The sequence below is a fragment of the Ceratotherium simum genome, chromosome X (assembly GCF_057802395.1).
Source record: "Ceratotherium simum simum isolate JZ-2026a chromosome X, ASM5780239v1, whole genome shotgun sequence".
In the NCBI taxonomy this organism is placed as follows: Eukaryota; Metazoa; Chordata; class Mammalia; order Perissodactyla; family Rhinocerotidae; genus Ceratotherium; species Ceratotherium simum.
This window is the reverse complement of record NC_141940.1, coordinates 122,275,081-122,298,004: the sequence shown is the minus strand read 5'-3', so window position 1 is coordinate 122,298,004 and position 22,924 is coordinate 122,275,081. Positions and strand designations below refer to the sequence as shown.

Here is a 22,924-nt window from a genome sequence, read left to right as displayed (position 1 = left end):
GTTAAGAACCAAACTTTTGTAATATTTTATTTTTAAAGGACGATTTTAAGTTCCTCATCTAGCATTTTGGCCATATTAGAAATAAGAAGGTGATCATTAACTTCCCTCACTGTGCTCTTGTCAGAGTAGTCATCATTAGAAATTCGTTAGGAGGGTAAGGGAGATAAGAATTATTTAAAAGTAGAATATAGTGCATATATGCTTCTTCTTATAGCCGTAATACGGCATCTTTATTTCTAGTGTTTTCCTCAGGATAGTGGTTCCTGCCTGATCGGCCCTTGGAACCCTTTAATTTATGCTTAGATTCCCCTCTCCTAGCTCGGTGGGAATGCAGGGTGTCGGTGGCTGGTCTCACCACTTCTTAGGTGCATGTCCCTGAGTTCAGTTTCCTCCTAGGTAAAATGAGGCTGGTGATAATGGGCCCACCTCTTAAAATTGTTGTGCTGATTAAAGGAGATTCTGCCTGTCTGGCGGAGCATAATGTGGGCTTCGCCCCGGGGCTGGTGGGTGTGGCTGCACACTTTTAGTTGTGTCTGCAAACCCTGTGAGGTGGTAGGTGGCAGCCCTGCAGTGAAGCGCTTTAGTGCTTGTATGACTGGATACATCCACCTATAGGCATATCCTGGAGCGTTGCCTTTCCAAGTACTGCTGATTGCTACCCAAAGTAAGGAGACTATTTTGTATCACATGCACAACCAAAGAAAAGTTTCACGACATAGTATGTACCATGATACCATTATGAGGTGTGATGTGCTCCAGTATTTTCTTTTTAAACTAAAACGCGAATTGGGACCTACTCAATAAATTTCACCACTCACTAATGTGTTGTGACTATAGCATGAGAGCCTGATATAGAGTAATGTGATGAATGAGTACAGAAGATTGGAAATGATTAGTTTAGAGAATATTTTAGCATGTGTCCAGCTATTTGGAAGATGTTCTGGGACATTGTTCAGCCATGACTTGGAATTTGTGGATCAGAATGACGGGATGCGTGTAACAGCCCGACGTGAGTGAGAAGACCGTGAACTAGCGATAGCACCCACCTCCCCCGAGTGTTTTCTTTTTCCTCTCCCGAGTGTTTCATGTGACTTGGAATCCTGAAATTGTTTCTTCCCACTATAAATGAAGTACTTACTAGGAATCTCAATGCATGTGTGTGTATATTTTTAACACAGTTTTAATAAGGTGTAATTTACATACCATAAAATTCACCATTTTAGTGTAGTTTGATGAGCTTTAGTAAATGTACACAGCTAGGCGATCATCACCACAATTTGGTTTTAGAACATTCCCATCTCTCGTCATCCTCCCTGAAATGTCCCCTTTCCTGCTCCAGTCCCCGACAACTCTGATCTGCTTTCTGTCTGTGTGTGTATTTTGGAATGCCTGTTTTTCTGGTTCCTCTTTGGAAAAGGTGGGTTCCAAAAGTCAGACTCTCCTGGGATTTGTCATTTCTCCACCCTCCCTGCTGAGAACTGCAATGGCTGTGGTTCTCCCTGGTGGCCAGCCCGCCTGGTCTGGAGCCCAGGGAGGAGGACCCACTCGGATCCACCTGGAGGGGGCTGGGTATGAGGGCTGGTCTGTGCGTGCGTGGGGTGGGTGCAGGGGCTTGTAAGAGAGGTGTGGAATATTGGAAGGCCCAGAGCTGACTTTGGGTCTCCTTGCGAGGGCCCTCCGGCCTGCACTGGCTCCCCTCCATTAGCACTGTGCATCCAGGATGCCATTCCTAACGCAACAAGCCTGCGTTTCCTATCGCACTAGTAAACAGATCCCGAGCACCTGTTACTCCTATCCCTGAAGAGGAAGCCATGCATCCGTCACGCTGCAGCTCACTCCCTTGGATCCAGTCTCTTAAGCCTCAGATTTGTACACCTGCTCATAAGCATATTCTGTCGGGACGAAGACATCTGAAAACAGCTCTAGAGCTGCCGTAGACGTATATTTGGTGGCACAATCCATTTGCCATTGATCAGGTCAAGTCTGTGACTCACTCACCCTGTGTGCACAGCAGAGCACCTACAGGGGCACACCCTGGAGCCCCATGGGCAGGTCAGAGTTGGAGGAGATGCCATTCTTGCCCGGAAGGAACAAACACTAGGGGAGATGTGACGTGAACAAAATAACCATGTTCTGCTTGTAGTTTTAATAAGTGTCTCAAGAGGAGAGAGAAAGTGCTGAGGCTGGCCACAGAAAGGATAGCTTACTTCCTGCTGGATGGGCTGGGTCTGGACAGGAGGAATCTGGGCCACATCTTGGAAGACGCATTAGGATTTGAACAGGAGGGGAGCGGGAGGGAAGCACAGCAAGGGGAAAGAACAGTCCAAGTTTGGGAATAGCAGTTCCCGTGGGTTGCTGAGAATGCAGATGGATATTGAGGGGCCAGAGGGAAGCAGAGAGTTCCCTGCATGAGGTTTTGTGGTCTTAGAAACCTGGCTTTTTCTAGATCCCCACTAGGGGCTTCTGGAAGACAGCTTCTCAGGCTACGTATTTCTCAAGTGGTCTCAGTCTCAGCTGGTGGATTTCACTGTGATCCTTGGTAGAATCAGACAATTACAGAACTAGATGAGACCCTAGAGCTGTGCTGTCAGCGCAGTAGCTGCAGCCACGTGGGCGATTGAGCACTTCTGGTGAGCTCGAATTGAGATGAGCTCTAAGTGTAAAACACACAATGGATTTCAAACACTTTGTATAAAAATGTAAAATATATAGTTTCTAATTTTTATAATTATTACATGTTAAGTTGATAATATTTTCTGTATATTGAGTCTAATAAAATGTTATTAAACTTAATTTCACCTGTTTCTTTTTGCTCTTTTAAGTGTGGCTACTAGAAATTTTTGAATTAAGCATGTGGCTCTTACTGTATTTCTATTGGATAGTGCTGCCCTGGAGAATTCTTACCAGCTAGTCTTTCTTTTACTCTGAGTTGTGTCGTTAGAGCTCATATATGGAGGTGATCAGAGTGTCTCCACTTATCTCAGGACTGTGCACTTGATGGGCTTGATGAAAAATGGTTTTTCTGTTATTTTCACGGGAGAAGACCCTGCTGAGTGAGGCGCTCAGACAGATGGCTGCGCTCGGTGCCCCTCTCGGGGTGGGTTCCTTTGGGTGGTAGACTGGAGTCTTGGCCTGGGATCGGCTTGCTCAGCTCTGCGTTCCAACACCTGAATCCCAGGCTTTTAAGCTATGTTCCACTCCTACAGTATTATGCTGCTAAATCAATAATAATGACATTCTCCCAGTTTTCAGAGGAAAAAACGTGGGAGGAAAAGGAATGTTTGTGGAGTATGTAATAAGTTCCAGAAACCTTGACATTGGTCACAGCCTTCCAGCCCACCACCTCATGGTAAAGATGAGAAACCTGAGGCACAGTGAGGCAGCCATTTGCCCAGGCTTGTCCTCACTAGGAAGTGAGTCAAGTAGTTTCCTCAGTTGGAAGTTTTTCTCCCATAAAGTTTTAAAAAGTTATTGCTGTCTATGTCCATTGTCAATATGATTGAACAAAATATATACTGAGGGACCTTCTTATTCGGTCGCCAGTCTGTGGGCTTTTTCAGGTGTTGTGACTTCCCTTCACCGGGACCTGAGCCCGTCTGAAAACCGGTAGAATCGCCGGGGAAGCAGAGCCCCTGGGAAGTTTGCTGGTCTTTCAAAATACCTCCTAGACTGGTTTGTCTTCACACAGTTTATTCTTTGCTGGAGGAAAGAACATCTTGCCAAGATCTTGCTCTGTGTGCCCTGGACTCTCCCTTCCTGATAGACAGGCCCACATCAGGAAACCAGAGTATAGAGATCAGGAGTCGGCTTGGTCAGTAGAGAATCAGAACAGAAGGGTATGGCAGTCTTCAGGGACATTTCATCCAGCTCTGTAGCCTGCTGAATTTGTCTCTAAAGAGCTGTCTGAGGGAGGGATGACTGTGGCGCTTTGGCCTTCTGAGCCCAGCTTTTCTTGTAATCCAGGCCTTGTGAACTCAGTCAAATTCTAAATGCCCTTTTCTCTCTCCAGTCTGTCCTCGTCCAGTTGTTCCTTGATTGTTAATTGGCTCCATTCTGGTTTTCATATGGTATCAGTTTCTCAAATTGGCCTGAGTAAGGTGCCAGCATGGTTGGGTTCTGGTGAGAGCCCTCTTCCTAGTTCACAGTCGGCAACTTCTCGCTGTAACCTCACATGGTGGAAGGATTAGGGAGCTCTGTGGGGTCTCTTCTATAAGGGCACTAATCCCATCCATTCATGAGGGCTCCACCTTCATGACCTAAGCACCTCCCAATGGCCCACCTCCTAATACCATCACATCCGGTGTTAGGATTTCAACGTATGAATTTGAGGGGACGCAAATATTGAGACCATAGCAGCCATCCTTCACTGGGTCCTTTGTTTTTGGCTGACAGGCAAGGGAAGAGAGAGAGCATGGAGGGTCCTGCAAGAAGCTTACTTACGGGGACAAGCCTGGAAGGGGTATATATTACCTCTGCCCACAGCCCATTGGCTAGAGCCCCATCACATGGCCCCACCCAGCTTCACAGGAGGCTGGGAAATGTGATCTTTCTGTGTGCCCAAGAGGAAAAGGAAGCAGCGGTTTGGTGGAAAGTTAGTGTCGTTGCTATTCCATTGCTTTGGGTGACGAATGCTGACTTAAAGGAGGCAGCCTTTAAATTAAATATTGGCTCAACTGATTGAGCAGGATTGTTGTATTGTGACTATTGAAAGATGCGTTTGGCATGCTTCTCAGTGGGGTTTTGTGACCTGATTGATATCTCTGTTGGGATATCAGTAACATTGACCTTTCGCACTCAGGAGAGTTGACTGTGAGCAGGTTCTGCCATCTCCCTGCAGGCTAGCCGGCCTGTTTCTCCACTGTAAAAAGCTGTGCCCTACAGAACATGCTGGCACCTGGCTTTGCATGTGGAGGTTCAGGAAGCCGAATGCATCCTCCCTAAATGATGTTATGTTCCTAGGAATGGCACTTAGAAAAATCTCAGTAAGATGTACCTGGTTGAGGTATAAAGGATAGTGATAAAACTGTCGATACTGAAGCTGCAAGTCTGGTGGTGGGCCTTTGGTTTTTTAAATCGAAGATGTGGAGACTGGAGGTCTCCTGCAAATGCAGTTTTGTGGTTCTTGAGGGAAGGGGTTCACCCGCGTCCAATTCTCTGTGGTCATTTGTGTTGTGGATTCACTGCCATTCACACAACCTCTATGCGTCCTCTTTCCTTGAAATGTGTTTGAGGAGCCGTTTACTCTTCAGGTTTGTCTGAGAATTTGTCCATGAACTGTAACTGTTAGTTTTGTGTTGGAGTCAATGAAAAGACTGACAATGTATAATTTTTTTTTTGATCCTCAAGAGGACTAAATCTTTTCACGCGGAAATCACGAATGTAATTCAAGAACGATTCTAAGACTCTTATCGATAAAATCGGGTCACTCATGCTACGTTAATACACTGAAATGTCAGTTGCAATGTTTAGACTGAGTTCTAGGTGTGATTACCCTTTACCCTAAATTCTAGAATTGGGACTCCATGACGATTGCCAAGTCAATTATGCGCATATTTTAAACAGATATCTGGAGTTAAAATGTAAATGCTGTGATTATTCGCGTGACTTTTCAGGACTAATGGGGCAGGTTTGTGGTACATTCACTGCTATTTTAAACTTGACAGAGAAATGAGGAATCTTTCCAAAAGAGCTTCTTAACTTCGTTTTTTGGGGTGACCACAATCTCTGGGAGTCTGCTGAAAGCCCTGGACTGTGCTCACCAATGTATTTGTGCTGTTTCAGGGAGTTCAGCGACCCGCTCACTGCTAAGTGTGAGCTCCGGCTCTCAAGTGTCAGTGTAGGGCCATTGAAGTAGGAGAAGCAACTAGCACAGCAAACAGGCTGTAGTTCAGCACATAGGTGATCCCAGACAGACTGGTGGCCATATTCCGGCGGGCTTTGAAACTCAGGTAGGAGCCTATATGAGCCAGGTATGTTAGAAAAGGTGAAGGAAGTCATTTTAATTTCTTGAGCATTAGTTTGGAACTGAAATTGAGATGAATAGTATCCTCTCTGAATAGCATATTAAAAATAAGCATGAATTGGAAACAAAGGTTGTCTGGTTCCAGGAGACTGGAAAGTGTAGTACAAGTGCCATAGGATTACCCTGGCCTCTTTTGATAAAGAAAATGTGTTAAGAATCAGTGTTTATACTTTTCTCCCTGCTCCCACCTCTGCTTTTCTGCAGTTTGGTATAGTTGGTGTCAGATATTCCAGCTCCCTGAACCTGGCTGGGAAGGAGGGCATGGTCTTCGAGGCACTAGGCTACCACCAACTGCTCTGCCACCCTTTCTGGCCCTGCAGTCTCCCCAGTGGCTGGCTGTGGTGAGCAGAATAATGGCCTCCCAAGATGTCCATGTCCTAATCCCTGGAACCTGTGTATATGTTATCTTACATGGCAAAAGGGACTTTGCACATGTGAGTGAATAAGTTAAGGATCTTGCAATGGGGAGATGATCCCGGATTATCCAGGTGGGCCCAATGTAATCACAAGGGTCTTTATAAGTGGAAGAGGGAGGTGGAAGAGAGACAACCAGAGAGATGGAATCCTGAGAAAGACTCGACTGGCCATGGCTTGCTTTGAAGATGGAGGAAGCTGCCGCAGAATGCAGGTGGTCTTTAGAAGATAGAAAAGGCAAGAGAACGGATTCTCCTCTAGAACCTCAGAAGGAATGCAGCCTTACTGACACTTTGGTTTTAGTTCAGTGAAACCAGTTAGACTTCTGATCTCTAGAACTGTTAAGATAATAAATTTGTATTGTTTAAAGCCACCAAGTTTGTGGTAACTTGTTACAGCAGCAAAAGGAAACTAATACAGTCTGAAGCAAGTCTACTGGAGAAATGAGAGGGAGACAGGAAGGGGAGTGGATGGAGCTGGTCTCCATGCTGTAACTAAAAAGGCCACACCCAGCTGGCATGACCCTGTGAGGTTTGTCTGATCATCCCTATTTTCAAGATTAAGAAACTAAGGCCCAGAGAGAGATGGAATGACTCATCCAAGGTTTCATGGTAGTAAATGGCTCTCATGGAACTGGCACTGACTGAAATGGCCCAGTGCGACTTCTTAAAGAGCCCTGCATAATGCAACAGGCAAAAGGGAACAAAAAGAAACCAGTGTCTGTGCCATCCATCATTCTCTCCCTTCTTGTGGACCAACTCTGGTAAGAAGGGCTGGCAAAACATATTCGGTTTCCTCTCCTGAGGCCAAGAAGAGCCATTTGTTAAGGGGAGACTCTGCAATGGGAATATCTCTGAGTGGTGGTTGAGGGTGGGGAAGGCAGGGGACTGTCCTGGTTGATGTTGCTCAGATGGAGGCAGCGAGTAGAGTGAGGAGACTAGTGAGAGCTGACCTGGGGGCCTTAAGATGCAATATCAGGGCATGCTTTGAAGCGTGGGAACAGTGGGTACCCTGCTTCTCAGTTCATTGCTTAGCATGTTTTCCCAACTCTCCCGCATTCTGAAAATGCTATTAAGCTTATGCTGTACTCCCTACCGACTTGTTCCTTGAAAGTAAAGCATGCTTGTGCCATACGGATTGATTCTGAGCCCTTGAACAAATGCGTTAAAGATATCCCCAGAGGGTGTTGAAAAAGACCATCTCTTACCTCACTGGTAGGAGTGTATGCTGCTGGTAAAGCACTTTGGCAGTGTATATCAAGCTTTTACTGTAAGCTTATATCCATTATTTACAATAAAGAGCAGAAAATTGGAACATACCTAAATAGATGATTTAAGGTGCCTGGTAAATAAATTATGGTTTGCTACACATGATGGAAGATTCCAACATGATAGAAGGTGATGCTGACAGAGTTTAAAGGGCATGAGGAAATAAGCAAATGAAAAAAATTAGTGTATGAAATTGCGTCTAGTATGATATCAGCTGTGAAAAAATGTAGGAAAAAGAAGGGAGGAAAATAAGCTAAAACATGAATCCAGGGCTTCTGGATTATAGGTGATTTTATTTCCTATTTTTTATACTTTACTGTCTGAATTTTTTACACTGAATTTAAGATATGGAGAAAAGAGCTTGATATCCTTTTATTTTGTAAACTTACTTCTGGGAATCTTTTAAAGAAAATAATTTTAACTGCAGATTATGAGCTTTACACACTGAGATGTTCCTTTCTTCATAGTTTTTAAAATTGAGATATAATTCACATATACTATAAAATTCACCATTTAAGGTGTACAGATTTTGGGGCCGGCCCCGTGGCTTAGTGGTTAAGTGTGCGCGCTCCACTGCTGGCGGCCCGGGTTTGGATCCCGGGCGCGCACCAACGCACCGCTTCTCCGGCTATGCTGAGGCCGCGTCCCACATACAGCAACTAGAAGGATGTGCAGCTATGACGTACAACCATCTACTGGGGCTTTGGGGGAAAAAATAAATAAATAAATAAAATTATAAAAAAATAAAAAATAAAGTGTACAGTTTATTAGTTTTTAGTGTAGTCACAAAGTTGTGCAACTGTCGCCACTATCTAATTACAGAACACTTTTATCACCCCCAAAGGAAACCCATACCCATTAGCAGGCACTCTCCATTGTTCCTCCCCCTGGCCCCTGACAACCACTGATCTACTTTCTGTCTCTATGGATTTGCCTATTCTGGACATTTCTTATAGATGGATCCACACAACATGTGGTCTTCTATGTCTGGCTTCTTTCACCCAGCACAATGACTTCAAGATCTATCCATGTTGTAGCATGTGTCAGTACTTCGTTCTTTTTTTATGGCTAATATTCCATTGTAGGAATAGACCATGTTTTATTTATCCATTCATCAGTTGATGGCCCTTAGTTGTTTCTACCTTTTGGCTATTGTGAATAATGCCAGTATGGACGTTCTTTTGTGTGGACATATGTTTTCATTTCTCTTGAGTATACACCTAGGCCTAGAATTGCTGGGTCACATGGAAACTCTATGTTTAACTGAGAAATTGCTGAACTGTTTTCCAAAGCAGCTCTCCGTGAAATTAGGAAATAATAAACTTACCAATACTAGGAGAGTGCTTAGGTAAATTATATTAATCCCCTTAGCAAACTGTGAAAATGCAAGTTATTTATTCCTAGACCAGGTGCTGCGGGTCAAAGGCAGTTGAGATGGGGTAATTGTTCTCAAGGAGCTTAAGGTATTCAGCTGTTCCAGGTGATGTTTACAAGTAATTTGTAACAAGGGGGGGACAGAATACTTACGCTCTAGTGTAAGCCATCTCCAGTAATTTTTGGAGAGACTCAAGGTATGAATTAATAAGTAAACATGTTACAAAGTTGAGTGGAAAAAGACAGGATAGAAAATTGTATGTACTGTATGATCATGATTATGTCAGACAAAAACAAAAAGAACATATGAAAAAAAAGATGGAGGAAAACACACCAAAACAGGAATAATGGTTGTATTTGAGTGGTGGTACGAATGGACGTTTCTCTCCTATTTAGGTGTGTTTTCTTTTTTTTTTTTTTTTTTTAAGATTTTATTTATTTTATTTTTTCCCCCCAAAGCCCCAGTAGATAGTTGTATGTCATAGCTGCACATCCTTCTAGTTGCTGTATGTGGGACTCGGCCTCAGGATGGACGGAGAAGTGGTGCCTCGATGCGCACCCGGGATCCGAACCCGGGCCACCAGCATTGCAGCGCACGCACTTAACCACCAAGCCACAGGGCTGGCCCTAGGTGTGTTTTCTAAACTTTCTGTAATGGAAACAAAAATGCCCCCAAATCTGTGTGTGGTGACTGTGGGAAGGAATTGGTGGGAAAAATCTAGCATCAAGTTTTTGGGGAGACGAGAACTCAAGAGCCTGTCATACTTCTGGGTGAAGATAGAACCTTGGGCTTGCCTTGGGGAGAACTTTTAACACCCATCCAGGGGTTTGCCCTGGCAAACTCAGTGCTATGCACTTTTGCAGAGAGCCACTGTGCTTGAGGAAGAGCCATTGGACATCAGTGTCTCCAGCCAGTTGCAGGGGATGACCATTGGCAGGATGAAGGGTCATGAGATTGTCCAGGATGAACCCACCACCTTGCTGAGGGGGCTGGTTGTCCCCGGCTAAGTCTGAGATCTCTCCCGAGTGGCTCCCAGCCTCACCCTGACATGCAGGAATCATGCTTTTCAGCCAACAGCTAGAAAGCACTCCTTGCTGAAAAGCTAACACCAAAAGAACTCCACTACTCCAGACTCCCAGACATTGCCCTTCTGACAGTAACATGGGAGCCAAGATTTATTCAGTTCTCCTCCTTGTAGCAATGTGATCAAATAGATTCTGAAACTGAATAACTAATCTGAAGTGATTTACTCATTACTGAAGTAATGTTACCCACTAACACCTTTCTTGGGAGAAAAACACCATTTTGATATTGCTACAGTTTTGAATATTAGTGTTGGCATGTGCTGTGCAACAGAAAACCACGAAGCCTGTCCCATAAATATTTTGAAATGATAATTAGGACAATAAATTTAGCCCACATTCTCAATGCTGTTATTGAAAATCATGCCCAAGTTTGTCTATATACAATAAAGTTGCAACCATCTGGAAGTCAGGAGGGTGTGTCGTCCTGATAGATAGATGGATGACTCAGAAGAGCAGTATAGATGTTTATTTTAATGTTCTTGAATAGGATGAAAAAACCTTCTGTGCCTTTCACTGTCTCCTAATAGAGGACAGCCTGGATCATCACCACAGATGTCTATTAACAGTATCTGATGCATCAGGAAGGGATGTCAGGTCTTAGGTATTTTATTAGTTATCTATTGCTGTATCACAAATTACCCTGAAGTTTAGTGGCTTCAGATGATGATGAGCATTATGTTACATGATTTCTGTGGTGCAGGAGTTTAGGAGAGGTTTATCTGTATGATTCTTGCTTGGGGTCTCACGAGGTGGTGTGGTCAAGATGCTGGCCAGGACTGCAGTCATCTGAAGGCTTGACTGGGGCTTGTGGACCCACTTGCAAGGTGGTTCGCTCATGGCTGGCAAGTTGGTGCTGGCTGTTGGCAAGAGGCCTCAGTTCTTCTCTATATGGGTCTTTCCCTTGGACTGCTTGAATGACCTCATAACATGGCTGCTGGTTTCCTCTAGAGCCAGCAATGCGAGAGAACGAGGTGGAAACACAGTGACTTTTATGACTTCACCTCGGAGGCCATACACCCTCATTTCTACAATATCCTGTTGGTTGCACAGCTCAGCCCTATTTAGTGTGGGAGGGGACTACATGAGGACGGAAACACCAGGAAGCAGGAAGCATTGGGAGCCATCTTAGAAGCTGGCTGCCGTGGGTGTCCTGCTGCAGGTCAGTGTGTTTCACAGTGTAATGGGTGCATCTAGTGAGTGAGTTTATGTGCTTCTCCCTGCTGTTAGCTGCCGCGTTTGCTGTATTCTGCCTGCCCAAGGGATCCCTGTCCTTGCCTTCTAGTTGACCACTTCTGTCTTTCGGGAGCTGGAAAACTTCATCATTGAGCCTGTTCACACTGCTGTCAGTGAGTAAATGGGCTCAAAGCATGGCCCTGTGGACTGATGAGATCAACAGCAAGGACTTGATAACTTCTCTGTGGGTGCAAAGACCTTGCTCTTGGCGTCAGCTGGACTTAGATGCATGACTCCTCATTGGCTTACTTCGAAGGTCTGATTCTGTGAATGATGGTGCAAACTCCATGCTTTGTTTAGAAAGGAAGTGGAATCAGAGACATATGGATTCCAAAAGAAAATTCACCAAAATGATAGACGTATCACTTTGTTTATTTTTGGAACAAGGAGCATGGAAATGTTATAATTACCTACATTGTTTATTGGCTAGAAAATTGAAAAATATGAACTTATGATAGTTTTATAACAGTTCTGAATTGTACAGTAAGTGAACTGGGCTCAGCAGAGCTATAAGGTCAGATTTCCCACCTACATTTGTTGATTAAATGGGATCATGTATGTAAATGTGCTTAGAACGAGCCTGTGCTTGGGCATTTTTCTCTAGGAATCTAGAATAGCAGAGAGGTGCTCAGGACTCAACTTATCTTCAAGTAGCATTGTTTTTGTGGTGGTTTGGTCCCATTCAGGACTTGGATCATGCACAACACCCTGCCGTAAGTTACCTGCTTGACTTGGAACCACATCACTGTCACACATTCCCGACCTGTAAGGGAATCGTGCTGCGGACGTTGGTGTTGCGGGATGGGACAGATGGCCTGCGATAGGCTCATCTTGTGATGTTGTGAGTTTTTTTTTTTTTTTTTTGGTGAGGAAGATCAGCCCTGAGCTAACATTGGATGCCAATCCTCCTCTTTTTTGCTGAGGAAGACTGGCCCTGGGCTAACATCTGTGCCCATCTTCCTCTACTTTATATGGGATGCCGCCACAGCATGGCCTGACAAGCGGTGCGTCGGTGCGCGCCCGGGATCCGAACCTGCGAGCCCCGGGCCACTGAAGCAGAGCACGCGCACTTAACTGCTGCACCACCGGGCTGGCCCGTTGTGAGTTTTTGAGTACATCCTGTCTGGGAGGATATCCATGGCATATTTTCCCTTCTGTGTATTTCTGTTTTAATATTGACTCTAGCTTCTTAAAACCATGTTTAAAATGAAGATGAATCACAATCAGTGCCATTCTGGTGGTGTTTATCAGTTTCTAAATGCTACTGGGAGAGACAGAGCCTTGTTGTCGAACCAGTTTGGGAAAATAACATGTTCAAAATTCATACTGGTCTTGGAAGGTTTGGCCATGGTTGTGGTATCTCACTTTCCTGGGGCCAGGGACTTGAACAGAAGATATGGGAGGATTGAGTTAGTGAAATTTAGGTTATTGGATTCCCATGCATACCAGTCAGTGTGCATTTATAGAGAGAACCAAAGAGATAGCTGCCCAGACTCAGACAATTATAGGTGTGGCCCGTTTTATACAACAGCTGTCTTGTCAATCATCATGATCATGGGGCATGGAGGAGAGGGGAGTTCTACTTAAAGAACCCCATCTGGAAACCCCTTTATCTATCTATCTGTGTCAAGCCAAGGTTTCCTTAATCAGATGTGTTTCAAGGAGAGAGCTCTGTAGACAATGTGCGTTTGTTGTTTTTCTCCTGAAAACCAAAAAGACCCTTTGCAATTTCTGATTCCTACTGTATAAGGAATACAGGCAGTATTTAGTAGGCATCTCCTTGTAGTGTTACCGTGGTTGTTTGGCTTTTTGCATTTGGTCAGTGATTAGTGTTTAACTCCTTAACTTATGAACACTGCTAGATGAATCTTACAAATACATTTTAGATAGATTTAAGCTGTAATGCACGGAAACTGAAAGTTGCGAGGGGGGAGCATTTGTCAGGGAATGCAAACAAAACACAGTGCTCTCCTATTCTTGTGGAAGAGCCGAGCCACATTCCATTGTCATCACCTCATAAAACATACCGCTTGGAAGAAGATGCTGGTTTTACCTGTTTTGTAGCTGTCAATGTCTCTTTTTGCCGGATATTTAAAGTTGTACTTTGAGAAAGTAATGCTTTTAACTGTGAGCGTACTGATATCGTTACTGATTATTATTTAGGCAAAGACGGTGAATTAATTTTCCAACCAAATAGTTGGAGCCAAAGCAGTCAATTAGACAAGATAATATATAATTTTGTATTAAAACCTAATTCTAGAGTCATTTCAGCAAATTTATACGAAATTGACCTGACTTTCAAATTTGCTTTCATAATTTTATTTTGCAGGATAACAAAGCCGTTGACCTTTGCCGATTGTGTTGGGGATGAACTCCCTTTAGGATGGGAAACTGTATATGATAAACAAATTGGAATTTATTACATGGACCACATAAATAGTAAGTAGAGTGCCACATTTGAGTTATGTGTGAATGAGTTTTCATGTTGATCTCAGAGATACTAAAAACTCTTTATAGAGCGCAACAATTCTTCCTGTCCAACACAGCATTAAACTGGATTTTATAAATGTAATCTTAAGTTTTCGTTAGCTGAGTTCTTCAAAGAGTGAAGCAGTTATGTAGCTGCCTTGCTTGTGTGTTGCTCGGAACTGTGTGGAATATGTTTAATGGAGGGTTTTAATGTCTAATATAAGGAATACATTTCCCAGGCAGTCTAGAAATAGAAATGTCTTTCATAATGAGAAGGTTGCTTATTGCAAAGTGGAACTTACAACTTCCTGAAACAATAAATGCAAGTGGTTACCTTACCTTCATTTTCTTATACATTTAATTTTAACTTGAATACGCTAAACCTTCTTTGTGAAGGGAGAAAGTGATGTAAAGACTACAGCTAAAATAACGGGTCCTTGACCACGCCAGCCTTCTTTGTAGAGCTGTTTCGAGCAGTGGTTCTCACCAGGGCTGATTGTGTCTCCCAGAACAGTTGGTAATGTCTGGAGGTATTTTCGATTATCACGCCTGGGGGCTGCTGCTGGCATCTACTGGGTGGAGACCAGGGATGCTGCTAAACTTCCTGCAGTGCGCTGCATCGCTCCATAACAAAGAATGAGCCGACCCCTAATGTCGTGGTGCCAAAGTTGACACACCCTGGCTCACAGGCTCCGTTGCATTCTAGATCTGTCTCCACCCCTCACTCTTGGCTTTCTGCCCCTTCATCTGCCCTCCTCAATCAGGTACCAGCTGGGGACACATTTCTCTCTCAGATTCACACTCTCTCTCTCTCTCTCCCCCCCATTTTCATCCCAGCTGCCCTCAGTGTTTCTGTCATTGTCGTTTTTTACTACTGGAGACATGAGCATGGCTTCCCTCAGCATGTTTTCCATCCTTCGATTTCTTAGGTGCGGGGAGGCTGGGAGGGCCTGAAGATATACGATGCCTACCACATGAGTGCCTTCACAGCTCTTTCCCTGCTCCAGTCTCACGGCTCCTTATGTCCCCTTAGTGTGATCAACCCAGGTTCTTGTCTTTAGGGCCTATTCCCACATTGTCACTTGCTGCCCTCCCAAGTGCAGCATTTGGAAACTTGAAAGTTGAAGCTTCCTATGTCAGTCCCAGGGCAGTGGGGTTTTTGACACGTGGCACTCAGCCTCACACTCACCCAAGGATTGCAGCTCTTGCCCAAGGATTGGGCAATGGGGGGTAAATACTGCTCTGGCCCCACTGCCTTCCCAGGCAGTGATCCAGATGGCAAGAGGGCTTTTAGGGGGAGCCACCACCCATTGGACAGGGCATGGTGCTTAGTGAGGCTCTGGCTGAGGGCAGCCCTCCCCGCGGCCCAGCTGACCCAGCGCCTCATGTCTTTGTGTGTTTGGGGTGTCTGGCCATCTGAGCTCACCTTCCCAGCTACTGGTGGGCCGCCCCCACAGGTGAGCGCTGTGGGCCTGGGCACACGTGCACCACGGTTTCCTCACCACCCTTTCGCCTCCCTGGGCTCAGGTGGTATTACTGACCAGCATAGGCATCTGCCTTACACAACCTTTCTGGAAAGTCTGCCCGCCTGCCTGCTGCGGAGGCCCAGGACCCATTCTGGCTCATCTCTCTGTAAACCCAACTTGCTCATCCCTGCATGCCCCCTTTGCTGTGGGGCTTCCTTACTTGCTTACTTGCTGAGTCACAGCAAGTGTTATAGAGCACCTCTCTGTGCTGGCCACTCTTTAGGCCCTGGGGACACAGGAAAGTGAGACTCAGTCTCCACCCTCAGGGATTCGTCATGACACTCTAGACATGGCCATGAACCCTAAAACTGAGTAATCACCAAGGACTTTCTTCCGCCCACTTGAGTATAACTGGGATGACCCAGCACCATGGGGACGTGGGTGAAGACATCAGCTCCAGGGTCACACCACCTCCTCCCTCTGAGACCTTCAGAGAAGCCAAGTCTTTTTTTTTTTTTTTTTTGCAGGAAGAGGAAAGGTTATTCTAATAATTTGTACATAGGGGGCCAAAGATCCCATTTCAGAAAACTTGCTCCCGAGAACCCAGCTCTTGATAGCACAGCTTTAAAAATCTTTAAAGGCACAGAACCTGAGAAGTCAAATGTCAAATTGGAACTGTGCAGGTCAACGGTGGTGTGAGGGACCCGAGGGCCCCTGGGTTGACCACCTTCGAGGTTCCTGAGACCCTCCGTTGCAGTGGACAGAGTGTGAACAATGCGGGTCGGGCACTACGGGTCTCAGTGCGGAATAAATGACAGTGACATCCAGCCAGTTAAAAACTGCAGGAGCCCCGCCCTGCCCTGCTCCAGGCCCAGTGAAAGTGACCCCCCGGGCTCTGGCAGGAGCCTGAGTTTTGTTGCTGCGTTTGGTTGCTTATTTCCCCATGTGAGCTTTTAAGGCCTGGAAAGGCTTTCTAGGACGGGCCCTGGGGTGGCAGTGTGAAGGGGGGGTAGGGGATGTTGGCGGGAGGAGGTTTGAAAGGGAGAACTTAATGGAAACATCTTAGCAGGCACTCTTTTTTGTGTATGTGGTAAAGTGAACATGACATGAAATTTACATTTTTAACCATTCTGAGGTGAAATGCACAGAAGATAAAATTAACCATTTTAAAATGTACAGTTCACTGGCACTTGGTGCACTGACAGTGTTGTACAACCACCACCTCTGTCTAGTTCCAGAATGTTTCATCACCACAAGGTAAAACCTCGAACCCATTAGCAGTCACTCCTCCTTCCCCTCCAGTCCCTCAGCCCCTGGGAAACCATGAATCTCCTTTCCGTCTCTCTGGACTTGCCTATTCTGGACATTTCGTCTAAATGGAGTCATACAGTATGTGACCTTTGGTGTCTGACTTCTTTGACTCAGCATGATGTTTTTGAGGTCCATCCGTGTTGTCACGTGTATCAATACTTTATTTCCTTTGTGGCTGAATATGATGGCATTGTATGGATAGACCACATTTTATTTTGCCATCAGTTGATGGAATTCAGGTTGTTTCCACCTTTTGGCTGTTGTGATAGTGCTGCTCAAGCACACTTTAAAAGAATAATTTGCATATTTATTTAGGATTTGGGTGGGGGGATTTTATCAGCATTCCCCTCCTATGAACTCTCCCTTATTTTGTTTTGGCTGCCAGCAGCCTGCATATATTTACCAATATGTCATCATTATAATGGAGCCACCGGAGCCTGGGGTCTCTAAATTTGGAACAGGGACACCACTTTCCATTTTTTACTTCATTTAGGGTGGCACTTCTTTTGAAATCTCCACTAGGAGATTTGTTGCAATGAAGGAGGGTCGCCTTTCCTGAGTCTGGATGTCTTGCCCATTTGCTTGCTTCGCCCCCTCAGTCTAAGGACCTGATTTCAGGACCCTAGTCCTCTGTCTGTGGAGCAGAGTGCCTCTTCTGTTCCTCATTCAATGAGGCTGCAGTCAACAATTATTGATTGCCTTCTGAGTTTCAGACGAATGAAACGTCCTGAGACTATAAAGGTGACTGAAGCTGTGCACCTGCCTTGTAAGGGCTCATAGTTTAGGTAGGAAACAAATTCAAAAACAATTATGTGCCAAGTGGTAAATGGTAAGAACAGCAGTCCTAGCCACTGAATAGAGACGTAGGTGCTTGGAGGGGCAGAGAAGGCTTCAAAAACTGGGTGCCTTTGCAAAGGGACTTGGAAGATGGTAAAGTTTCCTGTGGACAGAAGAGGACAGAAGCAGCAGAAACAAATGCACAGATGAGCATTTCCAAAGATGTGGACTTTGGAAAAATTCAGTCTGTTTAGAGGCTGTTTGTGGGGAAAAGGACAGAGACTAGAAATGAAGCTGGCAAGTTAGTTTTGGGACTCATGTATCAGGCGGAGGAGATCGGACTTTGTGCTTTAAAGGAGGTTCACGTGGTAAAGAATTGCAAGCAGAGTTAGGAAGGTGCCTTTGGTGAGTGCACTGAGGATGGCTTTTGGTGGGATGAGAGAGGAAACCTGGGTGTTTTTGGAGAGAGATCATGAGGGGCTGATTGGACTAAGGGAGATGGAGAGAAGGGTATGTCATCAGTCATTATTATATCTAGGGGCAGGAATCACTAGTTCTTGATGACCCACGGAATATTCTGGGTGAGGGAGAAAAGCAGGAGTTCTCTGAGGATGAGTCCCAGGTTGGATTCCCGAGTTGGCTAAGTGGGTAGATCCGGATGATGCTGCTCTCTTGGAGGGGGAAGGCGTTTGTTGTTGTGTGGTGGTTTGGTTTGGTTTCGGTTTTGGTAGTGAAAGGGCGCTGTGTGAGAATGAGTTGTGCTGTGGATGAATGACTCAGAATTCCTTTGGGTCTGTCCAGGTGGAGCTGTATCTATGAGGCAGTCGGAAAGAAAAGATGGGCTCTCAGGAGAGAGGTTGGAGCTAGAGGTAGGCCTGAGCCCTTACCGGAGCTCGTAGGGTGAGAAAGCCGGAGTGGAAAATGGGGGAATTTATGATGGGAAGAGGCAAGGAAGTCCATGAAGAATGCAAAAAGACTGCACAGTCTGATGTGGGAGGTGAAAGGAGAGGGGGAGCAAGTCCATCAGAGGACAGCAGAGCTGATGGCATCCCGAGTTAAAGAAGTCAGTGAGGGCCGGCCGCGTGGCTTAGCGGTTAAGTGCGTGCGCTCCGCTACTGGCAGCCCGGGTTCGGATCCCGGGCGCGCACCGACGCACCGCTTCTCCGGCCATGCTGAAGCGGCATCCGACATACAGCAACTAGAAGGATGTGCAGCTATGACATACAACTATCTACTGGGGCTTTGGGGGAGAAAAAAGGAGGAGGATTGGCAATAGATGTTAGCTCAGAGCCGGTCTTCCTCAGCAAAAAGAGGAGGATTAGCATGGATGTTAGCTCAGGGCTGATCTTCCTCACAAAAAAAGAAGTCAGTGAGAAGAAGCTTGAAAATACCTGTCAGTTTGACAGTGACGAGCTCATTTGGGTTTGGCTCTGCCAGCATTTATTTACAGTGTGAAAAATTGTCTAGTATTGTCTTCCCCCTTCCAGTGAACTATTTCATATCTATAGAGTTTTCTCCTCATTTTAACTGTGGATATAAAAATAGAAGATGTTCCACACTTTAGGAAGGTTCGTTATGTAGATGCTTCCATAATGTGCATCCTGGTGATTAATTAATTTTCATATCGACTAGTCACATAATTGCATGACTGTTGGTCAACCTAAAGATTTTACTTTTAAATCACTTACACTTTTACCCTTTTAATTTCAGAGCTTACCCAGATTGAGGATCCCAGAGAACAGTGGAGGCGAGAGCAGGAACGGATGCTGAAGGAATATTTAATTGTAGCCCAGGAGGCTCTCAATGCCAAGAAAGAAATCTACCAGATTAAGCAGCAGCGGTTCGAGCTGGCTCAGGAGGAGTACCAGCAGCTGCACAAGATGTGTGAGGACGACAGCCGCTCATACGCCAGCTGTGAGTTGACTGTCACCTACGGTTAACACGCGTGACTTGAAAAGCCATCTCTCTGCTAGGTTATGTGCAAACACTGTACTTGACTCAGGCAAGACGTCCTCATCAAGTTTCTAATTACATACTGTTAGGTAGTCAGTATTCTGCACTGAAATCAGATGGTCATCTGGTACCCGCTCCTTTAGCAAGTATTTATCAAGGCCTGCCTTGTGCCCAGGCACTGTGATAGGGTGGAGACTAAGACAGGAAAGGTCCCTGCCCTCCTGGAGCTTACAGTCAGGTGGGGAGGGTAGAAAATAAACAAGCAAATTTCAGTTGGTGACATGGAACAACCTCGTGTCTCATGTTGGTCAGTGTGGAAAAGGGCTTTACCCAGAGACCTCTGTAGTTAATACTGCTTGTCTGGGGTGATCCTTGGGAAATCCAAACAGCGGTTTCATTGATCCTAGATGGAAAGGTTCAGAAGCCTTCACACATGTCAAGCATCTATCTCTTTGTGGAGTCCTCTCTTGGGCAGCACACTGAAGGCAGAGTAACTCAGCATAACCCCGAGAATCGGGGGAATCTCTTTCTGCCCCTCAAGTTAGATGGACACATGCTAATGTTCTTAAAGGGAATCCCTCTTACTTTCGGAGGCTGCCAGAGGTGGGCTCCCATTTCATTAGTACTCAGCATCTGTTCAGGTATTGAAGGAACCAGGTCCAGTCTCAGAAGCCAAAGCATTTTGTTACTGACACAGTTAGCCACTGCTTGAGTCAGACCCTTCCCAACAGAGTTGTCACACTTAATAGCCCACCACAGGTGCACATGGCCACAGCTGTGCTGGGTGCCAGTGAGCTCGGGGAGAATGTATGAAGTTGCTGCCACTAGGTTTTATTTTATAAAAACCTAAGTCTTGGGGCCGGCCCTGTGGCCTACTGGTTAAGTTCCACGCACTCTGCTTCAGTCGCCTGGGTTGAGTTCCCTGGGTGCAGACCTACACCACTCGTCAGCAGCCACGCTGTGGCAGCAACCCACATACAAATTAGACGAAGATTGGCACAGATGTTAGGTCAGAGCGTATCTTCCTCAAGCATAAAGAGGAAGGTTGGCAACAGATGTTAGCTCAGGGGGAATCTTTCTCACTAAAAAAAAAAAAACCAAAAAACAACCTAAGTCTAGTTGAGACATAGAAGGACTTACCTGTGACAAGACTGCCATGTTGCCAGGTATTTGGCTCTGGTGACCCAGTTTTGAACATTAAAGACATGGTCAAAGCTTTATTCTGTGTTGCAAGTCAGAATGAAGTTAAGGCCAAGGGGCCATATGTCTTTTTTATTGTAGCTGCCATAGAAGGTGAATAAGCCATACAAGCTGTGGAGAAGAGAGAGGTGGGGTTTCCCCTCTAACAGGAATTTAAGATAGTTCTATTACCACATGCCTTATGAGAATGTAGGGACTCAGGTATAGTGGTATGTTGTTTCCAGGTTGTCTTATCTGTTATACTTCAGATACCGGTATGTACAGATTTTTTTGTTTTTTGTTTTTTTAATTGTCCATCAGAATGCGACAGGTCGGCTCAGTGCTAATTTTTAGAGGCTAGTTTCTTATCTCCAAAATTTTCTTTTCTTGTAATATCTTTCTCTGATTTTGGTATCAGGACAATACTGGCCTCACAGAATGAATTGGGAAGTGTTCCCTCCTCTCTTTTCGGAAAGAAGTGCGTCTCACCCATACCCCTCACAGATTTCCCCCTGAGTTATGGAAATCACCAGAATAAAACTCCACTCATTGGAGAGGATAGATTTTGTGTCAGTATTGGGCCCTCTGGTATCTAAGAATGTCTAAGCCTTGACCTTTTTTGTCCCTGACCAAAGCAAACTCAGATGCTTTGCTGAATTTGAGCACATGTATTCCCATGAGACTAAGACCCCAACTTTATTTGTGTGAGCTTATGAGTTAGCTGCCTGAGACCCAGTCCTGTTTTATGCTTTGTAGAACACTGGGATGGAACTGCTTTACAGTGGACTCATTCTCCCTAAGACACACCTGGTACTTTTTCTACAGCTCCATTTTGTAGAATTTTCTCCTACTTTTTTCATCCTAATATATTCTTCTGTTTGCCTTCCTTTTAACACTGAATGCATTCATTATTTCAGAAACTTTTTTTTTTGGAGTTACTCTTTCATTCTACTTGAGAAACTCTAGCCTCCAGATGTCTTCAGATGAAGTATATGACCATTTGCAGGATCTTTTGGAAACATGGTGTAAATTATAGTTTGAACCGCAGGTCAGCAAATTATGTATGGCCCAGGGGCTAAATTCTGTCCACTCTGGGTGTTTGTAAATAAAGTTTTATTGTAACACATCCACAGCCCACGGGCTAAATCTTGTTCCCTCTGGGTGTTTGTAAATAGAGTTTTATAGGAACACAGCTACTTCCATTCACTTGTCTGTTGTCCGTAGCAGTATAACAGCAGAGTTGAAGAGTTGACACAGAGACTGTAGCCCACAAAGCCAAAAATATTTACTGTCTGGCCCTTTGCAGAAAAAAATTTCCCAACGCCTGTTCTACACCAGTAGTTCACAACCCTGGATGGCCATAAGAATCTCATAAAGGGCTTTTACAAACTACTGCTGCCTGGGCCCCACGCCGAGAGATTTTGATTTAATTGGCTTTGGGTGGGGTCAGACTTTTTTTTTTTTTAAAGCTCCCAGAGTTGAGATCCACTAGTCTAGATTGACTGTGACTGTCTCTTCTCGCAGCAGGAATATGACTTTATTTATTACCCTGGCTCCTAGGAGCTACCAGAAGTCTATACCAAAAGTCTCTTTGGGTGGCTGGGAATGAGTTGGCCTTATCTCCTGTGAGAAAGTGCTGACCCACCCTGAATTCCTGGGTTAGGTGGTGGTAAAGCTTGACCTTATCAGTCATCAGTCCTGCCAACATTCTTTCTGAGGCTCCAAGCCCATCCCACAAAGACTGTCTTCCATTGGTTCTCCCTTAAAGGATTTCTCATCTACTATCTAGGTTAGGATAAGGGCCACAGTCCGTTCATTCAGCCTTTTGTTTTCCTACATGGAAGCATGTTGGAGCAGGCAGGAGAAAAATGGATCACGCAGCATTTTTCACAGGTATTAGTTGGCAAGACTGAGTCTTGTAGGTTGTAGCAGAGCACACATGTCTACCGAGAGAGAATTTCCTTGTATGTCCTAGAGAGAGAATTCTTGGTTTGGGTTTGGTGGCTTCTTGCATTACTTCTGTAGGTCACCCCTGAGTGGGCTTGATTTTTTTGGTCCTTTGCTTATGGTGCCTTTATAAAAATGTCATGCCCTCCTTTGTTGGCCTCGGTTATTTATGGGTGCGCTTTTGTTACTGCTCTGGTAATTAGTACCTGTTAGCATGGAAACTGTCAGGGCTTGCCGTCCTTTCTGCCAGAGTCTCCTTGGCTCCCTTCAGCAACTCCCTATAGTGCTGACGCCTGGAGATGCACACCTGGTCCTAAGGAGCAATCTGCCTGGAGGATGTCTTTGGAGAAGGACTACTGGTCTTTTAAAACGTATCATCCCCCTGGGGTGATCTTAGATTCTCACAGTACAGAGGAGGCCTGTGT

The 22,924-nt window shown here is 45.1% G+C and overlaps 1 protein-coding gene across 3 annotated transcripts in view; it reads left to right on the top strand.

The window, feature by feature from the left end:
- The window catches only part of WWC3 (WWC family member 3), a 121,622-nt gene that overhangs the window by 31,588 nt on the left and 67,110 nt on the right, over positions 1–22,924 (top strand). For 2 of the 3 annotated variants that reach the window (XM_087426549.1, XM_004435096.3), the window contains exons 2-3: positions 13,727–13,836; positions 19,131–19,334. In XM_087426549.1, the coding sequence (XP_087282675.1) occupies positions 13,727–13,836; positions 19,131–19,334 (314 nt within the window). Of the gene's footprint in view, positions 1–11,150; positions 11,324–13,726; positions 13,837–19,130; positions 19,335–22,924 lie in introns of those variants that run through there. The other variant, XM_087426550.1, reaches the window with a different exon arrangement.